Genomic DNA, 27,493 nt, shown 5'->3' with positions numbered 1-27,493 from the left:
TGTTTGCCTGAGAGCCCACCTGGAGTTCTGTGTCCAGCTCTGGGGCCACCAACACAAGAAGGACATGGACCTGTTGGAGCAGGTCCAGAGGAGAGTCATGAAGATGATCAGAGGTCTGGAGCACCTCCCTCATGAGGACAGGCTGAGAGACTTGGGGTTGTTCAGCCTGGAGAAGAGAAGGCTCCAGGGAGACCTTATAGTGGCCTTCCAGTACTTAAAGGGGGCCTATGGGAAAGATGCAGGAGAGACTCTTTATCGGTGAGTGTAATGATAGGATGAGGGGTAACGGCTTTAAACTGAAAGAGGGCAGAATTAGATTAGATATAAGGAAGAAATTCTTTCATGTGAGGGTGGTAAGACACTTGAACAGGTTGCCCAGAGAGGTTGTGGATGCCCCATCCCTGGAAGTGTTCAAGGCCAGGCTGGATGGGGCTTTGAGCAACCTGGTCTAGTGGAAGGTGTCCCTGTCCATGGCAGGAGGATTAGGACTAGATGATCTGTAAGGTCACTTCCAACCCAAATCATTCTCTGATTCTATGAAAAAATAAATAAAATAAAATAAAATAAAGCAATGACATTTTAAAACACATTTTAAATTTAAATTTCTAAGCCTTGAAGCTACTAAGTCAAGATAACTATAAAGTGCTTTATAACAGAACTTCCCACTGTGTCCTTGCAGGCAAGTCCTTGCTTACTGGACTGATTTCAAACAAATAAGTGATTTCCTGTGCTGCAGCAAATTCTGTCCAATTGTTTCTGCTTCTTAGGAAGATCTTCAGTCCATCACCACAGAGATCTAGCTCTAAGTCTGCATCCTAATACTCGAACTCCATGTAAGGCTTCTACAGGTCTCTGCAACCCCTGGTTGATGCCTAGATTAGCCAGTAGCTTCCCTGAGTGTAGTGTCAGAGCCTGGGCAAGTGAAGGAGTACCTACAGTGGAGATTATATTGGTTCAGGGACCACACAAGCAAACTGGAAATACACAAGGGCATGTGACCAAATAGGATGCATTTCAGGAAGCTGAGGCAACTGGTTGATGTCACATGAAGGCCACACTTTATCATCTTTGAAAGGTCATGTCCATCAAGGGAAGTTCCTGATGACAGGAAAAAGGCAAACATCACATCCATCTTCAGTCTAATGTCAATTCTCAATAAGATTACGGAGCAAATTTTCCTGGAAACCATTCTTAGACCCATGAAGAACAAGGAGATTAAGAACAGCTGGCAGGAATTTAACAGGGAGTGACAAACTTTATTGCCTTCTGTGATGCAGTGACTCCATGAACTAGGGGAGAGCATAGTCATAGATTACCTTGACTTTAGCAAGGCTTTCAGCAAGGTTTCTTTAGTATCTTTACAGTCAAGTTGGAAAGATGTGGCTTAGACAGGTAGACTCTAGGGTGGGTAGAAAATTGATAGGACTCTGAAGCTTAGCAGTCAAGCCTGCAGGTTAAGGGATGTGATTATTCCCCCATTTTAGCAAGTGTGAGTGAGACTGTTTAGAGTGCTTCTTTGGGCTCTCCAGCCCACCACACTGACTTAATGAAATGAGTTTAGTGGTGGCAAGAGGACTACAGGGCTGCAGAGGAGGTCAAGGAGGGATCTAACTGCTGTCTTCAACTACCTAAAGAAAAGGGAACAGAAAAGATTAAGCTGGACTCTTCTTGGAGGTGCACAATGAAAAGGCAACAGATAATGCACAAGATCTGCAAATTCTGAACAGATATGAGGAAAAAAACTTTGTGGTGAGGGCAAACATTGGAATGGGCTGCTGAGTCACTGCCCTTGGAGATATTCAAAACATGACTGGACAAGTCCCTGAACAACCTGATCTAAGTCAGCCCTGCCTTGCACTGTGAGCTGGACCAGATGACCTCCAAAAGCCACTTCCAAGTTAAATTATTTCATCACGGTTCTATGACTTGGTCCATTTTGGAAGCAGTACCAAAATTCACTTGCCTCAGACAGGTGCAAGAGGAATTAGTTTACTTCTTGTACAAGTGAATTGTTGGATCCATAACATCTGATTAGTTACAGAATTCTCTAGCATCTTCTAGAATGCTTTGTCAGTTTGAAATCCATGCATAGGAAGAGTAGACACAAGCTATATTTTTAACTCTTTTCAACTTTACCTTTCAAGAAATTTTATCTCTTAGATATTGTCAGTCCTTGCGCTCTTACCCCTCTACTATGCATTTATGAACAAACCATATAGCAGATGACTTTTCCAGGGGAGTACAACAGCATTATAGATTTTAGAATATGTACCCTCATAGTAATAGTAAAAAAAAAAGATCAATTTTTTTGAGCATCACTGGAACTAGTTACCTGTTCTTTCCCCAAAAAAGAATACTGTAATTTCCTTTTATTCTGCCTAAAGGTTCTTCTTTGAGAATAATTTTTATCCTTCAAGCTGAGAAAAATAAAACAGCTAGAAACTCCAATGTGCAATTTGGCTTAATTTCCATACTGCTATGAAACTGCAGCATCTCTTACTACTGTGACTGTACATGTGTTTGTTTGAACTTAGAATAGGTTATCAGACTTGATCCTTTGGTGGTGTCTGAGTAACAATAATTTAGTAAAGCCTTATGCACTGGTCTGGAAAAATAATCCTACAGCTAGAACAGGAAGTTGTGTACTCTTTGCAATAAGAAACAACCAAATGTTTCAGACACACAAACTTACTGACAAGTGCCTGAAAAGCTAATAATTTTTTAAAACTCTTGACGTAAAAGGAATTGTATGGTTTTTACTAATTAAATTTCTATAACATAGAAATTTCAATTGTATTTCTTTGTTTTTGTGATGATCTGGAGTATTGTGAAATAACTGAAATTAATACGCTGCAAAAATTCTTAAAATTGTTACAGAGCAAGATAAAAACATGAAAAGATCGTTAAAGCAAGGAAAAGCTAGCATGTGTCATGGTCAGTCTGGAGCTGTGCCTTAGCTGCCTGAGCAGCAAACTTAAAGAGCAGCAGCTGGGTTCCACCCACCTTTCTGTCTATGAAGTTCCATGAAAGAGTTGAAATAAACTTTGCCAATTCACCTCTCTCTCACATTTGGCTGATATGATGATCAGGTTCTAGGACCTTGGCAGATGGTCATTTAGACAGCTCAGCTACATAACACTTGTCTCAAGAAAGACAGCTACTTAATGTTTTTCATTATGCAGAATTTACCTTTCAAGTAAAGATACCAACTTTCTATCAAAAATGAAAAAACCCACATTTGAAGGAAAATTTGCCTATAGTGTGAATCCCCAAATAATTTTCAGGTTGTGTCCCCAAGAAAAACTGTTATATATGTCCTGTTCCATCATCTTCTAAACTGGCAATGCCCCAGAGCACAGTACTCATCTGAGTGCTTTTTTGAGTAATAACATACATTACAAGGACTGAATTCTGCTCATAGTTGTATATGTTCAACTCAACATAAATGGATGTTGCATGCAGACAGCCAAGGGCAAAATCTGGTACAAAATATTTCAAAAGGATGAAAACATATTGGACTAAAAAAGCCTCCACATTTTACAAGTGAAGTAATGGAATAAAACCAGCTGTATTCATAACCACATAAAAACATTCTGCATTAATGTCCCTAATTTCAGTAAGAATATTAGGAATATTGGCATAACAGAAAAGCTACAGGGCATCCGGGAGTGAATGACCCACATAATGTAATTAAAACCAGTACTAAATAAGCCAATGGAAAGGAACAAACACAAGGAGGTTATTAATTAAAAGGTATAATACTCTCAACATGTAAACTGGAAGGCACAAGTTAAGCTCAGAAGAATTACCTTCTTGGTTTTCAAACTGTTCTGACAACAGATGGTAGCAGCAGCCTACACTGCAAACTGCTTTGATTTCAGGCTTGGCTGTAAAAATTCGTAGTGTATTTGCAGCAAGATCACCACATGTATGTAGACCCACCATCATACAGTCCTAAGAAGAAAAAGAAAAAAAAGCAACAATAAAGCATATCGCTCTTCAACTGAAAGAGCATGAATAACAACAACAAACTCCAAAACCCAAACATGCTGCAAAGGTATTGAGCTGTAAGGTTTAAACACACAACTCCGTGAGGACTCCTGATGTTCTGTTCCAGAATTTCTCAATGCATAATAAAAGCACTCAGTGCTAAGAAAACATGGTGCATTGCCTCTGTGGAGAGGCAGACTGCTCATCACTTTGTTCAGGTAAGGAACTATACATCTCTGCACTCTACCTTCACCGGCTGTGAGGAAGCAGAAGTTCAAGACCTTGGATAGCAGCTGGTTTACCTACACGGAAGGGAACATCTACATGGTGACTGGACATGAGTCATTTTGTTTCGTCTTTTCTAGCTTTCCTGTTATTGTTATTACTACTACTGCTACTTCATTTTCTTACTTCAGATTTACTGCTGTAAATCTGGTTGGACACATCTACGTAATTTCTGCTACATTAAGTTGCTGAAATCAAACCCGCTTCCTAAATAGATGTAATATGAACAGCAGGCTTTGTTATTTCCAAAACTGTAGTACTGCTGCAGTTTTGCAGTGTGCCCCCTACTATTCAACAACAAATGGACATTTTCCTCCAAGTAAGAACTTCAGTAAGAACTAAAGAAAGAACTTCAGCTTCAGATGCTCTGTTCTTCTGTCCATTCTATTTCCTGCTTCCCTTTTTCCTCAATTTCCCCTTCCCTCTATATCTCCATCCAAATTAGCCCTCTTCTCACCATTCATAACAAGATATTTCCCTTCTGGCTTTATGAGTTGGAATCTACATAGTAAACAAGGTGTTGCTTTGAATTTCAGCCTTATTTATTAACAAGGTTAGCAACAAGAAATTAGCCCTGAGACATTCAACTGGGATACCTTTCTATAACCACTCTGACTTTATATGCACATCTATTTTTGCTCCTCTCTATCTGATTTTCTCACCCATCTGTATTCTATAGTATATGTATGTGTGAAACAGTAAAACCTCCCTTTTCCTGTTTTTTTAATTCTTCCTGTCCCCCTTCTCACCTTCCACTTTTTGCTGCCTCTCTGTGCTTGCCCTCTCCTTGTCTTAGGATGCAAAATTTTTAGGTGGCAAAAATTCAGTTTCAGTCCAACTTAATTTTTAAAGACTTTTTTCCTACATCAGTCATCTTCAACTCAGCATTCCACAAAGCTTTTTTCCCACAAGCAATTAGAGAAATAGTGGAACAAGACTAAAGTTTGGAAGCTAAGGGAAGATATGCATTTGCAAACCCAGGACAAGAAAAGAACTTACAGTATAAATCAGTAAATATTAATTTTACCCATTCCCCATCTGTCCCAGCTTAGGAAAATTTGTGGAAAAAAAATCAATTTATGGTTACAAGAAAAAATTGTAAATATTTGTAAAACTACTTCTAAAAAATATTTCTAAAAATTCTCAAAATACTTTCAAAACATGTAAATGATTGCACATTTTAATGTTTTTTAATTACAGACATTCATCACACATAATGTGCAGTTCGGTTATTACTATTTTTTAACACAGTGAAGCTTTTACTTTTTCTGACAGTAATCTTATTAATTTTTTTTTAATAAAGAAAGTCAGTGATATAGGATCTCTTCTATCTTTTACGTCATAGAAATGACATACTAAGAGGATACAAAATCCAACTGTGCAAATGTAAAGGCATATGCTTCATCAACAAACCCTGCTGCTCAGCGTGTCTTTTGTTCCACGTGTTCTCAGATGTGCAGTAGTATCTATGAACTCAAGTTAGAAGGCCATCAGCACAAACCTATGGTCTTGAATCAGAGACGAATTACACCCCTGAATGTAATAGTTCAGGTACTGCTGAACACAGATGAGTTTCTACCTTTCCATAAAAGACTGAATGTATCTACCCAATCAATGTTCGTTAGCTCAGGCATAGGAACTAAACAGCCATAGAGCTTCTAGACTTGTGTCACTGTCTTTGGGCAGCTGAGCTTGGGCTTGTTTGAGTAGACACAATCCCTGCCAGCTAGTAAATTACTAGATGAACTTAAAGTAACTCTGAAAAGTCAAAATATAGAAACATTATTTCCAAACAGGGCTCTTTACAAACTTTTTATGTTGAGTACTATACACAATAAATTCTCCTATGCCTTCAAAGTTTAACTGAAATTACAAAAATATAAAACTTAAAAACCAAGAAATCTCAGGCAAATTGAAGTTCCAGTCCTTAAAATATCCATCTACATGGTAAATATAAATCTTTTCATAATAATTAGATATTATCTATAACCACAACTGTAAAATATTTGAATGTGCTAATATGTATGCTGTTAACTTTTACAGCTGATTATTATCTACCCCATAAATTCTAAAGGCTGCTTTACATATTCAAACTAATCCCAACACATATATTAAAATAGAAAAACACTCTGTATCTGCTAGACATAGTTCTGCTGTCTGAAAAACGTTACTGGGCCAGAATATTCATTCACACCCCTGACAGCACTCTATGTACACTCAGCAAATATTATGTACATATGAAAATGGCAATATAAAGACAATGGACAATCTACTTCAAATATTAGTAAAACAACCTCCAAATCTGTTATGATGTCACTGAGTTCTGTTTCTGCAGTGATGCAAGAGGTCAATGGAAAATACAGGTTTGATTCACTTGACTTGCTTGCTTTCGCCTTGAGAGATGCCATTTTTCTTTGCACCTTTTCCTCTTCACAGAGTTCCCCACAGTTACACTGAGATGAAGAAAAAACGTCTACAGCATCAGCAGGCAGAACATTTAGAATAGCAAGAACCTCTTCCGAAAGTTTGCTCTCATCAGATTGTGTCTGAGCCACCAAATCAACTTCAGCTTGATTGTTGGTTTCAGATGTAGCTATTTCTGTGAAACCACAAGAAGGAACTAAATCTTGAATAGTCACTTGGTCCTGACTTTGAAGACTGCCGTCATTATTTAAGAGCTTTTCACTGATTGCTTTACATTTAATTTCACTTTCCACTGGCCCGTCATTTGCCTTTTCCAACCTCTGTCTTTTGAGGTTTGCTCTTCCTCGACTCTGATACGCTCTCCAGTGTTTCTTCAATTTTCTGTTCCTTTCATGAGCACCACTAGTGTTGGTGTTTGAGGAGTCAATTCCATAAACTTTTAAGTTATATTGCATGGACAAAAATGAACTCAGGTAGCCTTTTCCAGAACCTATGTCAATCACCTAGACAAAGGGGAAAAAAAGAAAATAAAATTTGCTATATTAATGAGCAACAAGACACACTTCAATCAAGTGCAAAATAATTCCCTAAATATTTAAGCCTGGTTTGAATAGCTACCTTATCATTATCACGCCTCCTAATACACTTAATTCTTCTGCATTGTTGGTCCACTTTCTGACTCTACAACACAGAATTAAGTCTTAACTGATTTGGTCTAGAAAACAAACACTGCAATGCTTATGCAATGTACATGTCCTGACTCTTCTGGGAAAGACTTTCAGCGTATTTTTTGACACAGAACTTCCTTCTGTTAAAGAAAATAACCATAAACCACTAACACCACCACCCTCCCTTGCTAAACTGGGTCAGGATATAGAGCAAAGAAAGCATTCACAGTATGTAGCTTTAGGCACCCAACTCCCATACTGAGGCGTCTAGGTGTACAGACACTAGGTGTACAGAAATGAGTATCTTCAGATTCGGTGCCCAACTTAATCACTTCAGATGTGACCTAAAGACACATGATATTGATACCCTCTTTTATGTCAGAATGCTCATTTATACCACTTTCCTGTTCTGTGAAAATGATCCATACAGCTTTGATTAACATGGGAATGCTTTTGTAGTAAAACAAAGGGGCTCATATATCACATGTGCTTTCCACTGCCTGTTCTGGAGGAAGGATAGAACAGAAGGGATAACTATCTGACAGTTTAGTTTGTCTCATAGTTGACAGCATGTACTAGTCCACTGACTGATATAACACAGGAGGGAAAACACTGTACAGAATAGTAGCAGAATCAAGGTTAACCTGAGACCTTTAACTACATAATCACAGCTTTATATCGTGTGTTTTAATTTGTAATAAATATACAAAATATTTTACAAGAATAGGCAGAGTGACATTTCTGTAAGGAAAGAAAATGATAACGTTTGCTTCTGTTCAGGTATCTACCAAAAATTATACTGATGAGATATAATGACTTCCTTGTAGATGTTCCTGAAAGTGTTTGATTCAAGAACACCTATGTCTTGTTCTTGGTCTGTCACACATTCGTAAGAAAGCTTACACTGTTATTTGTAAGTCAAAATAGTAGCATATACTACATGGATCCATCTTAAACTCAACTGCAAAGTTTTTCATCAGGTAAGAATACTTAGTACAGCAATACTCTTCCTCTTATTCTAAGAAAGTTAAAGATTTGTATAGCCATGGAACTAGAAAGAAAAATTTGAACCAATGTCACTAAAGACTACATAAAACAGTGGAGAGTATACACTATTAGGTAAAAATTGTTTACTCGGGCTGCATGTGGCTTTCTCGTCAGCACTCGTCATGTGATCTTGCTACACATTTGCCATCTAGGTATGCTACAACCCTCAAATTTCTTGAATGAAATCAGTACAGGAGTGGATTTAGTGAAATAGCATAGATATAATCTAAGCATACTTTTTGAAAATGTCATTTATTTGTCACATTTATCACCAATATTCTCCTAAATTATTTAAAAGTGAAGGAAAGAAAAATGTTCAAGGAACAATTTTACCCACTATGTTATGTAGCAGATATTACTATTATGCATAATATGCACACCTCCACTTCTACAAGGTTTTAATTATTTCTGTGAAAGGCAGCATTTGGACATGAGTCAGCTAGTGAACTCTTCCTAACTCCTATGTGTGACCTCTAGTGGCTGTAAGGACAAACTGCTGTTTGGGTAAGTCCAGCTGTTTCCAAGTAAAAAGAAAACAGAGCAGTATATTGTTAAATTAGCACTGGAAGAATAGCTTTAAAACGAAGAGGAGAATTTTGCTAAAAATAATCAGGCAATGATCTTGTGCTAAACAAATAGATGGCATTAAATTAACCCCTGCTTTACCTTTCCTTGATTACATAGGTAATCAGGAATCCACAGCATATCTGCCAAGCATGAACTTTTAAAATGAAATTTCCATGATATAATGAACTCCAAAGGTCTTGTCCATAGTGAGTTGGGTACTATGTTTAAACACAGTTTCTGGCATAGTGCAATCAAGAACTTCGTTTCCAGAAGCATTCCAACATTACCCAGCACCAGATCACAAATTTAATGGATGCTGAATGCAGAATTATATCACACTTAGTTACACATTGCAACTCTTGCTGCTCATGCTGCAATTTCCAAGAAAAACTTTCACAAATACATTAAAGAAAACAAATATGCATTTAAGCAAAGAGGAATCATAACAGGTTTCTTTTCAGAGTTTAATCAAGAACTTCTTTATAAAATAAAGTTCCACGTCTACTATAGGAACAATGCTTAAAAGGGGCAGTAAACAACTGAAAAAAACACGTTAGGTAGTTTGCTTTAATGTTTTAATTCAAATCATTCACCTAGAAGTGATTACAGTAGTAATATACATTTTACTTTTATTCTCATTTTACTATTTATTATACTACATTATGAAATACCACAAGAGAGTAATATCCTCTACCACCCATTATACATCATGGGTATGGAGGTGAAATGGAGGGCATTTTTCAAGCTGTCAGTGATCTGTAATATCTGAAAGAAACACCCTGAGGACACTTGCTGTTGTAAAACATGTGTTGTGTTTTCAGAGCTCTAGATTTTTTAATTAAATGCTGCATATATTTTGTTTTGTGAGAAGGATAGAAAAGATCAATAAGAAAAAAACTGCCCTAAAACTTTACAATTCCTGTATTTTTTTAAGTTGAAGGTAACCAAAACAAAAGGAGTCGCTTTTTTAATAACTGAGAAGGAGGTTTTTCTTTTTTTTTTTAAGTGTAACTGGAAAGCTCTTTTCATATATTAGGGATTTGTAACTTTGCACAAATAAATTTTGTTACAGTGTATGACTAAAATGGAAAAAAGTTAATACAGAGCACTTGGCATTTCATATTCAGTGATATACTGCAATAATATTTTTCATTAAATGATACCATTTTTTCAAAAAATAAACAGAAAATAATCCTTTGTCTACACATACTCCAAGCCATCTGATAAAAGTGCATAATCACTGCATGAAATTGCAGCATATTGACTCATACTTAATAATGATTGGTTTGAGATTTTATTAGTAACCCGCTACGTCGGGACTTAGGTTAGATCATTAAGGTGGCTCTACTTTTTTACTCTCTGAATATGGGTTTTCCTTTCCTTTCATTCCTGAATCTCACAGGAACTATTTAAAATCTAAATGAAAATGCTATATGAAACACCACCTTCCAGCAAATGCAGAGAACATTTAGTATTGCATTATAAGCTAACTACACTCTCCTACAGCTTTTTCAGTACATGAAAGTCTTCAACACTTGAACAACTAATACTTGCCTGAAGCAAAAAGTAAGCAAGGCAAAAACCATGCTAATGATAGAAGAAATTACTTTTCACAAATCTGCTGCTACTGTATTTCTATTCTTTACAGAGCACATCCACTTTACAGCTGTTGAGGGCACCCGCACTTGTAACCATGGCTGGCTTTTGAAATTGTTGCTGGAGAGATCGCCTTCCATTGCTGTAAGCGATTGCAGATGCTCACAAATTGATTGCATCTCATCCAGTAATAGCTGGCCTTAACTGCAGCTCTCTTTTTACTCAGTAATCCCAGTTGTAAGGAGAAGACTGCCTAAAACTTTGCCTTCATCAGTTGTTCTTCACAAAACAGATGGTCGGGATTCAGAGTTTTGATCTCTGTTTCCAAGGATGCCACAGGCCTGACCCAAACTTATCAAGAGTACTGCATCATTTATATTATCTAAATTAAACTCAGTCTGAGCCAAATAACTTCCAAATCAAAGTTCACTTTCAGCAACTCAGAGCTGAATCCAAGTTTTGGGGCTTGCCTTTTTGCCTATGGCGGCAGCAGCAGCAGCTCGGGACATTGCAGTTATGTCTCTACCACTAAACTGAACAGAACATGGCAATGTACTCTACCCCTGGCACAGGACTGGCCACACCATTAATTTTTAGCAACACCCCTGATGCAGGTATGAAGCAGGCCAGCTAGCACTCTCCCATTACAAAGGCCAGGCACAATATGGGGGACAAGATGTACCAGAGACCATAGTAATACAGACTTAGCCTGCCCAACTGCAGCTGTCTCTTTCCCCTTACCCACATCTGATACATTAAACTATGCTCAGACATACTTACCTAGGAAAAAAACAGGCTCGGTGAGAATATGTTCAGCATAAAATCTGGGCAAATATCTTATTAATCTTTGTTTTTAAACAAATATAGTTTGTTCTCCACAAATCTTCGTGGGAATTCTTATTAGGCTGGTGGAAATTAGTCTCCATTTACACTTACAGCCCCTTGCACAGAAAGCAAGTGCAGCTCAGATGTAGAAAGGAATCAAATGCAGTGTCCAGAGCTACTAGTCATCTACAGTTTAAAGTGAGGATGAAGCTACATTAGCCAGTTACTAGCATTATAGAGATTAAAATAATTAAACCAAATGAGTTCATCCAGATACTTAAAAATAAAGTCTCACCGCAACAAAGGTCTAAGACATGGAATATAACAGAAAGTTTAACACTGAAAAAGCTTACAGAAAAATTACTTGTATGTAAACCAAGAAAATGGTGTTAGTGTACTTTTGTCTAATAGAATGTGAAATACAGTACTCAAAAAAGTCAAGTATTGTTGCGATGCTTTTGTTTTGTCAACAGATCCATAAGCAAACATCTACAAGGTTTTAATGCAACAGTGATCTAGTGCACTGTGTAATCATAATTACATGTAAAAAAACCAAGGGTAAGTTACAATCAAATTTGAGAAAGGAATCCTGCAATTCTTCACCTTCCAAGGATGAACTTGCCATCTGATGTATGAAACATCCAATTCAAAAGTAACTGCTGGGTGATAATGGCAACGGGTGTCCAGATCCTATACGTGTTCTACCAAACGTACTTCATGCACACTCTGCTACGTAAGTCTCTGCTTAATCTGGTCTCTCTTCAAACTAGAAAGGTCATAACTGATAGATCTCAATCCATATTAAATAAAGGTGAACAGCATTAAACAACAGGAAACAATTTAAATCTCTTGTGCCAGAATAAGATGAGCTTTCAAAATTTCTCAGATTTTCTGCTTTGGTCTCTATGTGGCACTCTCGTGTGCCTGACAGAAGGAGAAGAATCAAGTTTTGCTCTCCTACTGAAGCTTATGGTAAATTGCCAGCGATATAATACTGATAAACAAGGAAGTACCTGTGTATAGCAAAAAGCAATGCAATTTTTAGCTGCTCAACATATGGAGGATGACTGTAATTTCTTAAATTTTTTCATGAGTCATAAAATGATTATGACTCACTGAAAGGCAGCTCCTTTGGAACAATACATCTGTAAACAAAATTGTCCTTCAGCTTGGCCCTAAAGGCTGTGCTATAGCTACAAATATTTACAGGAAAAATAAGAACAGCAGCGACAGAATATCAGAATGATGTATTCAAATACAATAAGGAGAGTAATTTGGAAGGTACACAGTAGCACAGTAAGAAATGCTTTCTTACCTGCTTTATACCACAATAATTCGCTATGTTGTCTACCAGCTCTGACATCATCTGCACTTCATGTGATTTCTTATTACTCATAAACTCATCAGTTTTGATACCTGTATCAGTTTAAGAAAATAAATACTCATTAACACAACCCATAAAAATAAAGATTTGAGATCAAACAGAAAAAATACCGGCCTAAAAATATGCTTATATTTTTATATTTTAATATTTTAAGGATAGTAATTTTTAATTAAAAACTCACTAAATTATTACAAGACTAACTTCTGAATTACAGATGGATCAGTAAAATTCAACTGTAAAACTTAGTACTCTTAGTGTATTTTTAAAATGTAGCATATCTAATACCTGACCAGATATTGGGCAATATCTACCACTACAAAATTGTACTATTTCTTTCTGTCCATTAAAAAATACTTATTCTTACGCTGTTTATCACATTTACCTTTACATATATGAAATATAAGGGTAGGGACAATTAATAATCACACAGTACAGTTTGTTAATCCTACAGATTTGCTCACAACATCAAGTGGGAGATATCTCAAATGAAAGTTATGAGCGATGCTGGGGAAATTCAAAGGAAAATGCACTTTTATTTTCTTTACCCTATGGATGGGTTACAGAACTGCTACATCTTTATGGTACAAAATCACTCATTTCAGTGTTGCTGGAGAATGTGTTAATGAGATGCAGTCAATTTCTACCACAGGTTTACTGCTTGTGGAGAATACCAGGCACTCACTTCCTCATCTCTACATCATCAGACCAAAGGAGTAGTTCAGAAGTTGCTCCCTTGGGAGAAACCCACACATTTCTCCTACACCATCAACACTACAGGACACTTGGCTCTACTTAAATTGATGGAAAGTTTTGGTAAGTCTGCTTGAGGTTAGAAGAAACTGTACTGTTATTGACAAGCATGCTCCTAGAAAACAAGACTTTCTCTGCAAGTCTAGGCAGATTAATATACTTTCCCATTCTCTGCTTTTTGCACAGTATGTCTTCATCTGTCCAGAAACTGACCATTAGGCAAAAACTATGCTCATTCCTTGATCAGATCATGCTGGGAATGAAGCCAAGAGTGTTACTTCTTTAAAAGCGAGTGGGGAATTGAACTGAGCTCATGCAAAACCTAGTGTTTTCTCTATTTTTCCCAAAACCCACAGAATCTCTCTATTTCTTAAACATCTGTTTTTTTATAATAAATTGTTATGACAATACTTGAAATCTAATATAGACTCTGTGAACTGACAAAAGAAAAATTAGACTAAAATACTTTTAAACAAAACAAATACAAGTGTCTGTTATTTCACTACAGATTCTCCTTAATTTTAAAATTGTGAAGATCTACACGGTGTCCTAACAAAACTCTTCATTTGTAAGCATTTCAAATGAAAGAAAAATAGACAGAAAAAAATTGAAAACAAAAAAAATATTTTTTTATAAAAAGGTTTCCTTTTTTGTTTAAATCTGAACATTTTTGTGTCTGGATAGGCTTATCAGAAGAAGAAGCAGAATGGGAACAGGAAGAAACAGACATTTAACTTCTTGACAGAAATAAAAGTTGTTTGACTGTTCTCTAATGCAGCCCTGTCACTTTGAACTATCACCACATATTGCACCTTTTACTCTTTGCTATAGTATGAACTCAAAAGACTGAATTGGGTAACGCTCAGAGAGCACTTAAGCCAAATTAAGTATTTCAAACATGGAAGAAATCCAGAAACAAGACACAACTTACAAAAGCTGAGGTTACATGTAGAAAAATCATAGTTTGCTTATACCTACATATATAAAGTATTTATCACCTTAGCTCTTAAAGTTTCTTAACCATTTTTAGACTTCTTTTCCTACTTGTTGCAGAATGAACACTCTGCTTACATTTCAGCTCAGGGAAAATGATACAGTTTACAGAAAACTAAGGTTTTTTATACATTTTACTGCTGCTGTTTTTTCTGCAAAATTCTGATAGATTTTTTTACATTATTTTGAAAAACAAGCAGACATACTACAATCTAATAGACAAACTGTACTGGGGACTGTTTTATATTGCCAAGACAACTACAAATTTGAAAAAATACCTATATTAATTTTAAACAAACTGTAAATTCATTCTGCTATCACAAAATTACTCTCTTGAAACAAATAATTATACATGTAGATCTCCTTATCATGTGTACAACTGATGCAAGCAGAACAAATACTAATTTCAAAAACCGTAAGAAATTTAGAGATCCATCTCCTTTTGTGATGAAAAGAAAAATTGTGGTTTGAATACTTCACAGAAGTACCCTGGATATAATAGAGTAACAGAAAGCTTAATGTTACTAGTTTTAGCTGGTACTGAAATGTTACTTATTTCCACTGTGAACCCCTACCACAGGTAGCTGTTTCCCATTTGAAAAACTTTCAACTCTGTAATGCCATTTACAGCTACATCTTTAGTTGTGAAGCTGAACAAATTGAGGAGAGACTGTCTTTTACACAGTACTAATGCAGATCTTCCTAAAATCTCCTACAGCAGTGTGCAGGGATTTTATACCCCAGCCATCTGTGGAAACTCAGACACACCAAATAAAAAAAAGAAATTCACAGTCCACACCAAACAACATCACCTATACAGAAGTTAGATTACTATGATTTAATTCCGTAAGCCAGAGTGAGGGACTGGGATAACCATATACTAAAAAGACACTGAGGCAGAGTGATACTCCAGTACATGGAATTTAAAGATGGATTCATTAACAGTCACTGCATGACTACTACCTTGGCCATAAACACATTGGTAAAGGTAGAGAGTACTCCTAATCCAATACTCTAGCAACCCTCACTTCTTACATCAGATATGAACCTGTAACAAGAGAAGTTCTCCCTGCTGGCTTCCTCCCCTTGGGCCAGGCTCTTCTGGACCCAGTGTGCTCAGTGCAAGCAACTTGATGGTGCAGTAAGGACCACAGTGACCTTTGTTAGGAAGCAATGGAGAACGCCCTTTAGACTCAGAACTCCATTCTGCGTAGCTGTGTCCACAATACACTTAAAATGTTTGTGCTTGCCAATTATTCCAAGGAAGGATAGCAATATGTCTACATTAAGATGGTGAAGAAATTAGAGAACTGTGCAAGTATGCAAACTGTGGGAATAGGCTCATAAGCATGTTTGTCTTAGAACAAGAAAATGTATTAAAAACATCTGAAATGTAAATGGAATTATCCGGATGCATACTTTTCAGAATATGAGCAAGGCCATTGTAAAGTTGCCAGTTTTCTCAGACTTACACTTCTCCTGACTTGCAAGCTTTAGTATGTCAGGAAATTAATATATTTTCTGAAATACAGAATTAAGTCCAAAATATCTAGAATTGCTTAAAGTTAAAAGATCACAACTTCTATTTGGCAACTTGCACATTATGAATCCATAACTTGGTATTTTGCTTCTGCCAAGTGATTGCCAGGAACTTCAATTAAGTTAATTTAACTGATACTTACTGCCAATTCAACACAAAGGTTTTGAATTATAATACCATTGTATACATTTGGAACACGTTTTATTTTTTCTATGAAGTACGATTTAGAATTACAAACCCAGGCCCCAGTTACCCTACTGAGCAGCTCTCCTGCAAGACACAGAACAAAATAGTCAGCAATTGCCTTATTCCTGATGCTCAATTCTGCATGACAAGAAGATGAAAGAATCCTTGTAGTTTTGCCTAAGAAAGCTAATCCAGGTATGGACTCAAACAGGATTATAACAAGGTAGAACCAGAGAATTACAGAAAATTATGCAGAACACAGGGAATGAGAGCATAATGAAAGCGAAAAGAGCGAAAAAGCAAGCAGAAGAAAAGCAACATACAGTTGTCCAACGTGAAAAAAGGGCTTCAGATAAATGAAGAGCCCAAGGAAAGAAGCCAGAAAGCAAGACCAATGTACAACACACCATTAAGACTATCTTAGCTATGGAATTTTAGTATTTCTGAAGAAATTAAAAACTGGGGAGCCAACCATGGAAAACGGCAAAGTTGGAAAGAGAAGATTGCTGTAGAAAATGGGAGATTCCCAACATATATATAACGGTGTTATCACTTAGGATAAGAAATGTCAGAGTTTTAACGTATTATAGAGATAAGTCGCACTAAAAGACAAAGGCAGAGAGCTGCTCTGTCTGTCTCTGAAAAACTAATGAGAAATCTGAAAGACAGTGACAAATCTATAAAGACTGAGGACTCCATGAAGAGCACATTTTCAGTGAAAATGACAGCAATCCAAGTAAGTACAAATGCCAGTTTATCATCTGATACAAAAAATATAATCAGGGTAAGACTTCCAGTGTCCAACTTCATGCCAACTTGAGAGTGTTTTAATTCAATTTCTTTAACTACAGAAAATTAAATTACTCTAGTTTTATGCCATATAATTGGTATTGGTCCAAAACATACAGAATGAATAAAATCTTTTTTTTTTTTTTTTGAGACATCAAACACTTATTGGGCCATATTCAGCTAAACGCCAACATGTTTAATGTTAAACCAAAGATGTAACAAGTAAACCCACTTGACAGTTTTTAGGGTGAGACTTTTTAAAAAAAGCAAGAATAGCAACCATGATTCCTGCTGTTCAGGAACAAGAAAAACAAAGGGAATTAACAAGATATCTCAGAAAATTATGTGCCTGCTTGTCTATCTCATTTCCCTTAAAACTGAATCTTAGGAAGGGTCAATAGGTACTGAATGCTGTGACCTCTCTGTTCAAAATTTAGCAAGAGAATCCATTTTCCAAACAAAGGCAACAAAGAATCTAGGAACAAATGAAAATCGAAGTGAGAAGCATGTAGGGAAAAAAGACAACAAACCACCCTCCAAAACCAAAACTCTGCAGGTCCTATAATGAATAAGCAAAAATTTAAATGTAAATATAATTATACCTGTTGTTCCTTGATTGTCTCCTCTCAGTGCTTCAAGTAGGTCTTCTAATGGGGTACATACTCCAACATTAGAGAAAGAATAATACTTAGCAGCTAGGGCAAACAAATGTACATTGATAAGCTTCTTAGAGTTTTCACAAAACACACTGGAAAACGTGTCATCATCTGTAGAGAAAAGAAAAAGAAAAGATTTCTGTAAACAGTGCTTAACATCTCCGTAATAGAGCTGACAGAGAACTACAAGCAATAAATACTTAGTAACAGAGAAGTAACCATTTATTTTGCTTTCATAAGTGGGAAAACTCGTTATTTTTCTTCCGCTGTATTCCCCCTTCAGAACCGAGGTCAAATTTTGCTCTTAGCTGAGCTACTGTAAATGCAGAAAAATCTATTGTTTTAGTAGAGCTACTTTAGTATAACTGACAAGTCAACATTATCACTTCTCTTTTGTTGACAAACTCATTATACATTTCCTAGTCACCCCCTATATACACTACTAGATTTTTTAAGAAAAGCAGCTGTTTAGTATATTGTGGAGCAGTTTGCTAACAACTGGCTACGTGAGAAAGGGCACAGCACCGAGGAACTGCTGACAACGGTGACGTGATGGGAGAATACCGAAAAGTATCAAAGAAGAACAAAGAACAGAAGCAGGACTATGTAGAAGGCCTTGCAGAAATCATAAGGGGAGAGATTGGTATTTAACCTTAGCAACCAAAGTATCTAACCTTAGCAACCTATAAGGAGCTTGCTTTTTGCAATATGTATGAACTAATTATTGTGGATATAAAAGAAGTGTGAGTACTAATAAAGTTGAGCCTTGTGCATTAAATGATGGCTGGGCTCCCTCTGCGTTCTTTCAACAAATGGTGACCCCGACGTGATACGTGCCAAAGGACGTATAAGGCACCACGAAGGATAAAGACCAGAGAAGGTTGTTCAGGTCCTTAAGCAGCGAGGACGGCGAAAGGCGACTAAAAAGGCCCGCGCCCAGGGTGTCATAAGAGGTGAGCCCTGCTGATACGTGCTGCCGAGACCTGGAAAGGCTGCAACGGAAAAATTAAGGTATGGACAGGCAAGCAGCATATGATTTATTTGCATCCTGGCTGGCACAACGCCGGGTTGAGGGAATAGATGTAAAAAAGGATCTTCAGGGGCTTTTAGCTTATGGGGTAGAGCAAGGTTGTTTTATTAATCCACATACAGTTCATGAGTTATCGGAATGGCGAAAATTTGGAGATAAGTTATGGGAATTAACATTGAATGATGATAAGACAGCAAAAAAGTTGGGAAAGTTATGGAGGGTGGTTCATAATGAATTGCTAAGGTATCAGGCTGAAAAAAGAGCTGCACAGAGCGCAATTGCGGCAAAAGAGAAAAACACCAGATATGGGGAGGAGGAAACTAGGTGGCCATTACCGCCTGCGTTTCGTGAGCTTGTTTTACCACCTTTACGTTCCGAAGAGACGGGACAGGAAAGCTCAGAACGAGTTCTCCCTACCGCTCCCCCCGCTTCTGCCCTGAGTAGCCCTAACGCGTCCAGCCAGACTGTGACGCCGGAAAGCGAGAATTCTACTCCTGGCTCAGAAGATGGGCTGGGGATAGAGATCGCTAAAGAAAGGTGTCGGGCTTGGAATGCATTGGCACGAGAGGGGTTAGAAAAAGGGGATGAGGAGATGACTCAGATGGCGACAGCAATGGCTTTTCCAGTTCAGTTTCAGCCGAACCCAGCTGGTGGACTAAATGCTACTGTTACGGCATTAGATTGGAAGCTTTTATCACAATTGCGCTCTACAGTGAGTTCTTATGGTGTTACTGGTGAACCGACTCGTCAAATGTTAGATTATCTCTGGAGCACTCAACTTCTTTTGCCTGCAGATTGTCGGGGTATAGCAAAGTTAATTTTCTCTCCTAGTCAGTGGTTGTTGTTTAATGCGCATTGGCAAGCGAGAGTGTTAGAATCGATAGCGGTACAGCGGCAAGCAGGAGATCCATTACAAGGGATTACAATGGATGAATTAATGGGGTTAGGACCTTATGCTAGAGTAGAAGCTCAAGCACTGCTCGGTCCGGATAAAGTGAGAGAGGTAATGAGGTTAGTGAGAGAAGCTATAGAGCAAGTGAAAGAGCCAGGCGGAGTTCCAATGTATATGGGAATTAAGCAAGGGAGAGAAGAGACTTTGGGCAGTTTTGTAGATAAGTTGGTAAATGCAATTGAAAGAGCAAGAGTACCTCTCTACATGCAGGGTGCTCTCTTAAAACAATGTATTTCACAAAATGGCAATCCTGCTACAAAGAGTTTATTGAATACATTAAGGGCACATTGGACTGTAGAGGAGGCACTTGAAAAAGCGTCATCGATACCTACTGGACCTCAGGCTTTTCTTGTAGAGGCAATAAAGAAATTAGGGGAAGGAATGAAAGAACAGGCTCAGGCTACTCAAAGTCAGGTTATGGCAGCCCTTGCGCCTCTCCAGACTTCAGCAGCAACAGCAGTTAAAGTGCAAACACCTAAAAAGGGGCAGCTACGGTGTTACCGATGCGGAGCTCCAGGGCATGTACGAAAGAGTTGTACAGCCAGAAATGTATGGTGTCAAACTTGCCGATCCAACTCCCATAATGAGGGGGCTTGCTGCAGACGGTCGGGAAACTCCACACGGAGCGCGTTCGCCGGCCGCCGCGCAACGACCAAAATTGCAGCCGCAGCGCAGTCCTTCAACCCGCCACCCGGGGAAGTCTCGGGTTGGACCTGGCAGCAGCAGTAGATGTTATTCTGTTAACAAATAATCCTCAAACAATATCTACGAATGTACGAGGACCTATCATTATTAATGGGAGAGCCATGGGAGCTTTATTATTAGGAAGATCATCGGCATCACAATGTGGACTATTTGTTTTACCGGGAGTTATTGATGCAGATTATGAAGGTGAAATCTATATTATGGCATATACACTGAATCCACCAGTAAAGATTGCACAGGGACAACGGATTGCACAGCTGGTGCCTCTGCCACAAGTGACTCAAACAATACGACCAATAACTGAGGAGAGTCGCGGAAATAAAGGCTTCGGATCCACAGGAAGCCTGACCCTGCTAACACTGAATCTGAGTACGAGACCTAGGAAGACTGTTCACCTGTCATTTCAAGGTAACGCAATAACTGTGGAAGGGTTGTTAGACACAGGCGCAGATTCCAGCATACTGTCACCTTCTTCTTGGCCACAAGGCTGGCCGTTACAAGAGCATACCACTACCATCACTGGCGTGGGTGGTTTAACTTTAGCTAATCGAACGCCGCCCCTACAATTAACAATTGAAGGACAAACAGTCACAGCGGTGCTTGCTGTAGTGCAATTACCTCCAGGGGTAAATTGCTTAATTGGAAGAGATGTGTTAGCACAAATGGGAATAGTTTTGACAAACGATCACCATTTATTCTAATGGCCATTGCTTGGACTTTCCCGATCCCTATAACTTGGACATCTGACAATCCAATATGGGTAAAGCAGTGGCCACTAAAAAGGGAAAGTCTTGAGCAAGCACACTTGCTAGTACAAGAACAATATCAGCAAGGACATTTAAGATTATCTACTAGTCCTTGGAATACTCCGATATTTGTCATAAAAAAGAAATCAGGCAAATATCGACTTTTGCATGACCTTAGAGAAGTAAACAAACAAATGGAACCAATGGGGGCTTTACAACCAGGTATGCCGAATCCAGCTATGTTACCTTATGAATGGCCTATATTGATTGTGGACTTAAAAGATTGTTTCTTTACGATTCCGCTTCATGAAAAGGACATGCGCCGATTTGCTTTCACTTTACCGGCAATAAATAGAGAAGGGCCAGATCAACGGTTTGAATGGACAGTTTTACTGCAAGGAATGAGAAATAGTCCAACTTTATGTCAGATTTTTGTAGATGCAGCCTTACAGCCGTTACGTCAAAAATGGACTAATGTTATAATTTATCACTATATGGATGATATATTATTTGCACAAAAAGAACCATTTACAGAAGCACAGATAAAAGAAATTGTAAACACCCTTGCAAAGCAAAGATTGGTAATTGCACCAGAAAAGATACAAAAAACAGCTCCATGGAAATATTTGGGATTGTCTTTGATGAAACAAATAGTGACACCACAAAAATTGACAATTAATCCTGAAATTTCAACACTGCATGATGCTCAGAAGCTATTAGGAGATTTACAATGGTTAAAACCTATAGTGGGCATCCCAAACGAGCTTTTACAACAATTACGACCACTGTTAAAAGGAAATGATCCTGCACAGGTGGTGTCTTTATCAGCAGACCAGAAGCGAGTGCTACAACAAATTATGGATCGTATTACTTCTGGACAAGTGCGTCGGAGAGACGCTGAGCTCCCCCTGGACATACTTGTGTGGATGGGTTCACAGCATTTGCTCGGAGCTATTATACAGTCTAAAAAGAAAACGGGGGAGACATGGGTGCTAGAATGGATCACGCCAGCATTACAACAATCAAAATCTCTACTTCAAAAAATTGAGGCACTAGCAAATTTAGTAAAGAAAGGTCGTGTGCGAGTTATTCAAATAAGTGGAAGAGAACCTCAATTCATATACTGTCCAATGCAGAAGGAAACCATGCAGTGGTACCTGGCAAATAGCACAGCATTGCAGGAAGCCATGTTAAATGGGCCAATGATGTTGTCAACTGATCAATTATCTATGGAACCTTTGAGATGGTTAGGACAATTACATTGGATTGAACAGCCAAAAAGACAACAGGCGCCGATTCCGAATGCCATCACAGTTTATACAGATGCAGGAAAGAAATCTCAGACAGCAGCTATAACGTGGCAGGAAGATAATACATGGAAACACGAGATATTAAAAGCCACAGCACAAGACACACTACAAACTTTGGAACTGTTGGCAGTAGTTTGGGCGATGGTTAAGTTTAATGAACCATTGAATATTGTAACTGATTCTATGTATGTAGCAGGAATAGTAGCAAGGATAGAAGATGCAGAAGTCAGGGAAGTACAAAATAAGCGTCTCTATGAGTTGTTCTTACAATTACAGAGGGCCATAAAAATAAGGGAACAATCGTATGCTGTAATTCATGTTAGGAGTCATAAATGGGATATAGGACTTGGGGAAGGTAATGCTCGAGCGGACAAGTTGGTATCCACTGCTGTACACGTTCCCATGCCGAAAGACAAATTGGCAAAAGAGGCACATGACATATTCCACCAGAATGCAAAAGGGCTAAAAACACAATTTGGCATCACAATGGCGGAGGCAACGGCCATAGTAAAAACATGCCCTGTTTGTAGTTTTCACAATAGAGGGGTTGGTATTGGAATAGGAGTCAATCCTAGAGGGACGAAATCTAATGAAGTATGGCAAATGGATGTGACTCACATACAAAGTTTTGGTAGACTTAAATATGTACATGTTACTATAGATACTTATAGCAAATATATATGGGCCTCTGCACAGAGTGGGGAAAAGGCCATACAGGTAATCAGACACTTAACATGTTGTTTTGCAATAATGGGAGTCCCGAATACTATAAAGACAGACAATGGACCAGCATATGTCGGAAGTCGAATGCAAAGATTTTTAAGCAAGTGGGGAGTGAAGCATGTAACAGGGATACCGCATTCTCCCACAGGACAGGCCATAGTTGAGAGAGCAAATGGTACCTTGAAACGTTATGTAGCAAAATATCAGGAAATACAGGATGTACAAGAAAAATTAGCAAAAACATTATTTGTAATGAATCACTTGTGTATATTTGGAGACGCAGAACAACCACCAGCTATGTTACATTATGAGAAGGCAAAAGTAAGTGAGGGAAGGAAAGAGATATGGGTAAATTATAAGGATCCAAAAGATGGATTGTGGAAAGGACCAGCTAAAGTAGTAATATGGGGAAGGGGATATCTTTGTGTTTCTACACCAACAGGCACCGTATGGGTTCCAGCGAGATGGGCGAAACCTGCCGCACCTCCCAATGACACCGGAAGAGAGACAAGCTCATCGACAGCGGCTGAAGATCCAGCCCATTTTGACCCAACTTGAGAGTCTACTCAGACATTCACTTTACTGGGCAACGCTGTCAGACGTTTGGGGAATTATTGAATGATTAAATGTTAGTGTGACAAGTGTTAGTCATGTTTGCTTAGGACAGAATTTACACAGGTGTTAGTTGCAACTATTTTGCCAGGAGGAGCGGCTAATAAAGCCATGAACTTAGCAAAACAGATAGGATGTTGGGCAAAAGATGAGCTTAATCGCACTTCTGAAATTTTAGATCGGCTTACAGCAGATGTAGAAAGTGTTAACCATGCAGTATTACAAGACAGAGCTGCAATTGATTTTTTGCTTTTAGCGCAAGGCCATGGATGTGAGGAATTTGAAGGAATGTGTTGCATGAACCTGACAGACAATTATTCTTCAGTCCATGCAAAGATTAAGAAATTGCAGGAAGGTCTGCACAGCTTGAAACAAGTAGATGGATTAGGGATTGAAAGCTGGTTAAAAGAATGGGGACTTTCAGGATGGTTAATATCTCTGATCAAGTCTGTGGGGGTCATGATCTTGGTAATTATGACTGTGCTTTTGATGTTGCCATGTATTGTCAGTCTTCTGCAAAGGGCCCTGCAGAAGACTGCCTCTGCAATATTTTTAGCACAAGTGCAAAAAGAAAACGGGGGAGATGTGGAGCAGTTTGCTAACAACTGGCTACGTGAGAAAGGGCACAGCACCGAGGAACTGCTGACAACGGTGATGTGATGGGAGAATACCGAAAAGTATCAAAGAAGAACAAAGAACAGAAGCAGGACTATGTAGAAGGCCTTGCAGAAATCATAAGGGGAGAGATTGGTATTTAACCTTAGCAACCAAAGTATCTAACCTTAGCAACCTATAAGGAGCTTGCTTTTTGCAATATGTATGAACTAATTATTGTGGATATAAAAGAAGTGTGAGTACTAATAAAGTTGAGCCTTGTGCATTAAATGATGGCTGGGCTCCCTCTGCGTTCTTTCAACAGTATATGAAATGTTTTGATTTACAATCACTATATTCACATACTTTCAAGCTGCTTTGTAACTGGTGAATCTGCTGGGAGAATTAAATTAATTTTTATTACCAATCAAGTGTGAGCCAAAGTTAGATTCCAACACATATTTTGTTTGACTCAGGATGAAATGCATTATATGAAATAAAGGAGACTTGAAAATACACTGGAATGTCATCCTGTTACAAAATATTTCTTAAACATATGCAAGATGCATGAGAAACATCAGAATAAAATCTGATTTTTTAAATTTTCATACATACATTACAGATCTATTAACTGTATTTTGGTTTACAAGCAGTATTTTTTTAAAATGTCTGGCTAGATATTGGGTGTTTTTAATTGACTTTGTATTTCAAATACATGAACTGTATCACTAGTGAAAAAAAAAGTGCTTTCTATCATTACAGTAGCATCAGATACTTGGGAGTGCAAGAAATACTGCCATTCTTCCTCCATATAACAGAATAGCAATAAAGTTCACAAAAACATGTCACTTTCATGTAACAAGTCTATTAGAAGATGCCTTTGTTGACTCCAGTGTACAAATATATGCATTCTTTCAGTAATATTAAGCACTTAACATTGTTCTTAATGTAAACTTTCTAGTGGTATTAGTAGAAATAAACACAAAAAATATAAACCAACCTGAAATATCCTATAGGTGTCATAGATATTATATTTATGTATTTGCTTTAGTTCAAAAGGAAGAAATTAATGCAAATGTTACTGACAAATTAGGTACCTATATGTTGTTTACAAACATGATTTATTTCAATACTTGAGATACATTTGTTTCACTACAATAGGCAGCATCTTTAAGTACATTAGTTTCCTTTATTGGAAATAACCTCACTATGCCCGTGTTAACACCAGCCCTCCAAGGCATGTACAGAAATAGATACTGGAAAAGGTTTGTTTCAAAGTATCAGACTTGCCTACCACCTCAACCGAGAATGGCATCCTGGCCCAACAGAAGTTTCTACAAGGTTGAGGCCAGCATATATATCTCTTCATCCAGAAAAGTCAGTCTGATCAGACAATGGCTAATTCAAAAATGGGCATAAATACGCACACAAGGATGACATGCTTGCACAAGCTACCACAAGTTAAGTATTTTGTTCATTAGGTAATTACATCAATACTGTACTGCAGCTGTATCTGGAATGAAAGCTAGGGCTCTCTCATCAGTATCCACTGCAAGGTCTATAGTCACCTTTCCTCAAACTGAATCAACATCAACCTCTTGGATACCCTTAACATCTACCGAATGACCAAATGTAAGAATGCCATTGACCTAAGACACCTCACTTCTGCAGCACCAGCCATCATCCAAAACACACCAAAACCAATATCTCTCATCTCCTCTGTAAGGAATACATATTACATACCTCATTGGCAACTTTCACCCAGCAATCACTGTGGAAATAAACATCATGTGAATTACCTATACAAACTTGCTACAGTACAAAAAGAAAACTATCATCAACCATACACATACCCACCTTACACCACACTACCCTGACAGTGATATGGAAAATCATTAAACCTATACCCTTGAAGAAATTTTCCCATCTAACTTTCAAACAGCTCACCAAGATCAACAGCATCAGCAAATATTCTGCAGATTAACAAATACCAAGCGAAACCAAGTCCCGCCATGCTAAGAAGTAAAACACATCTCTGCAGCCCACACAACCAGACCCTCCCCATACTAACAGGAGTATGAAAATCCATGGACCCTCTCACACTCATCCCAAACCTCAAACTGTTTTTTCCAATTCCTCAAATTTCTCTCATGGAAATTATGTAAGTGAAAACAACTGTCACAACACATCAGAATGAACTCACACATCAGTTAAGAAAAATCAGCATCGGTGAGATAAATTATTTCACAGAACCAAAACCAGCCTCTCAGTTTTGAGTTTAGAGGGAGCCAATTTCATTTCTTCAGGATACAAGCATGAACACTAATATTCAGAACTCTACTGGGTATTAAAACTGTGTACTCAGTAAATTGGTTTTATGGTATAAAAGAATACATCTATTGAGTTTACAATATTTAGCAATCCAATCCTCCTTTCACCCTACCTCCTGCTGATCCCACTACATCGCACAAATACAACTGATACTGAAACTTTATAACTTTCCTAGGTTACAGACTGATTATTGAAATCCACAGTTTTCTGCTTCTTTGTCAGAACTCATAAAAATTTATAAACCCAAAGCATGCCTTTCACTTTTTCAGCATCTGACACAGTAAAAGATACTAACACTCCTTACAAACCTCACTTAACTGAAATTAAATGCAGTAATACCCATATTCTGTAACAACCCTGAATTCAGCTATCTGATGAAGAACACAAACAGAAGTAGTAGGATCTCATACAAGATCACTAGTATATCGTCTGTAATAACATTCCTACCAAATTTAAATTGTCCCGGGTTGCCAACTCAAACTAAAAACCCAACAATATTAAGGTATCGAACGCATGACTTCAAACTATGGAATGGCAGTTGTCTATGTATTAGTTATAAATATTGAAAATGTTAGTTTTCTCAAAATGTTTCTACTTTGGATGCTCACAAGATGAAATCTAGGAGGTCTCTTAACCAATCAGTCCATACACTTGCAAATAAATCTTCAGAGGAAAGAAACATGCGCCAAAAAATTGGAATTATATTACAAACAGTAATTTACAGTAAAATATGAAAATACTTAAACACAGATTTTTCTGTGCCTGTGTCCAATTTACAGCAATGACGTAT

The 27,493-nt window shown here is 37.8% G+C and overlaps 1 protein-coding gene across 5 annotated transcripts in view; it reads right to left on the bottom strand.

Annotated features, from left to right (window-relative positions):
* METTL25 (methyltransferase like 25) overlaps positions 1 to 27,493 on the bottom strand; it is a 72,580-nt gene that overhangs the window by 41,627 nt on the left and 3,460 nt on the right. For all 5 annotated transcript variants that reach the window (XM_074870687.1, XM_074870683.1, XM_074870686.1 and 2 more), the window contains 4 exons: positions 17,647 to 17,811; positions 12,718 to 12,818; positions 6,570 to 7,202; positions 3,810 to 3,954 (listed from right to left, as the gene is read on the bottom strand). In XM_074870687.1, the coding sequence (XP_074726788.1) occupies positions 3,810 to 3,954; positions 6,570 to 7,202; positions 12,718 to 12,818; positions 17,647 to 17,811 (1,044 nt within the window). The remainder of the gene's footprint in view (positions 1 to 3,809; positions 3,955 to 6,569; positions 7,203 to 12,717; positions 12,819 to 17,646; positions 17,812 to 27,493) is intronic.

Source organism: Strix uralensis, chromosome 5 (assembly GCF_047716275.1).
Source record: "Strix uralensis isolate ZFMK-TIS-50842 chromosome 5, bStrUra1, whole genome shotgun sequence".
NCBI lineage: Eukaryota > Metazoa > Chordata > Aves > Strigiformes > Strigidae > Strix > Strix uralensis.
This window is presented reverse-complemented; position numbering and strand designations above follow the sequence as displayed.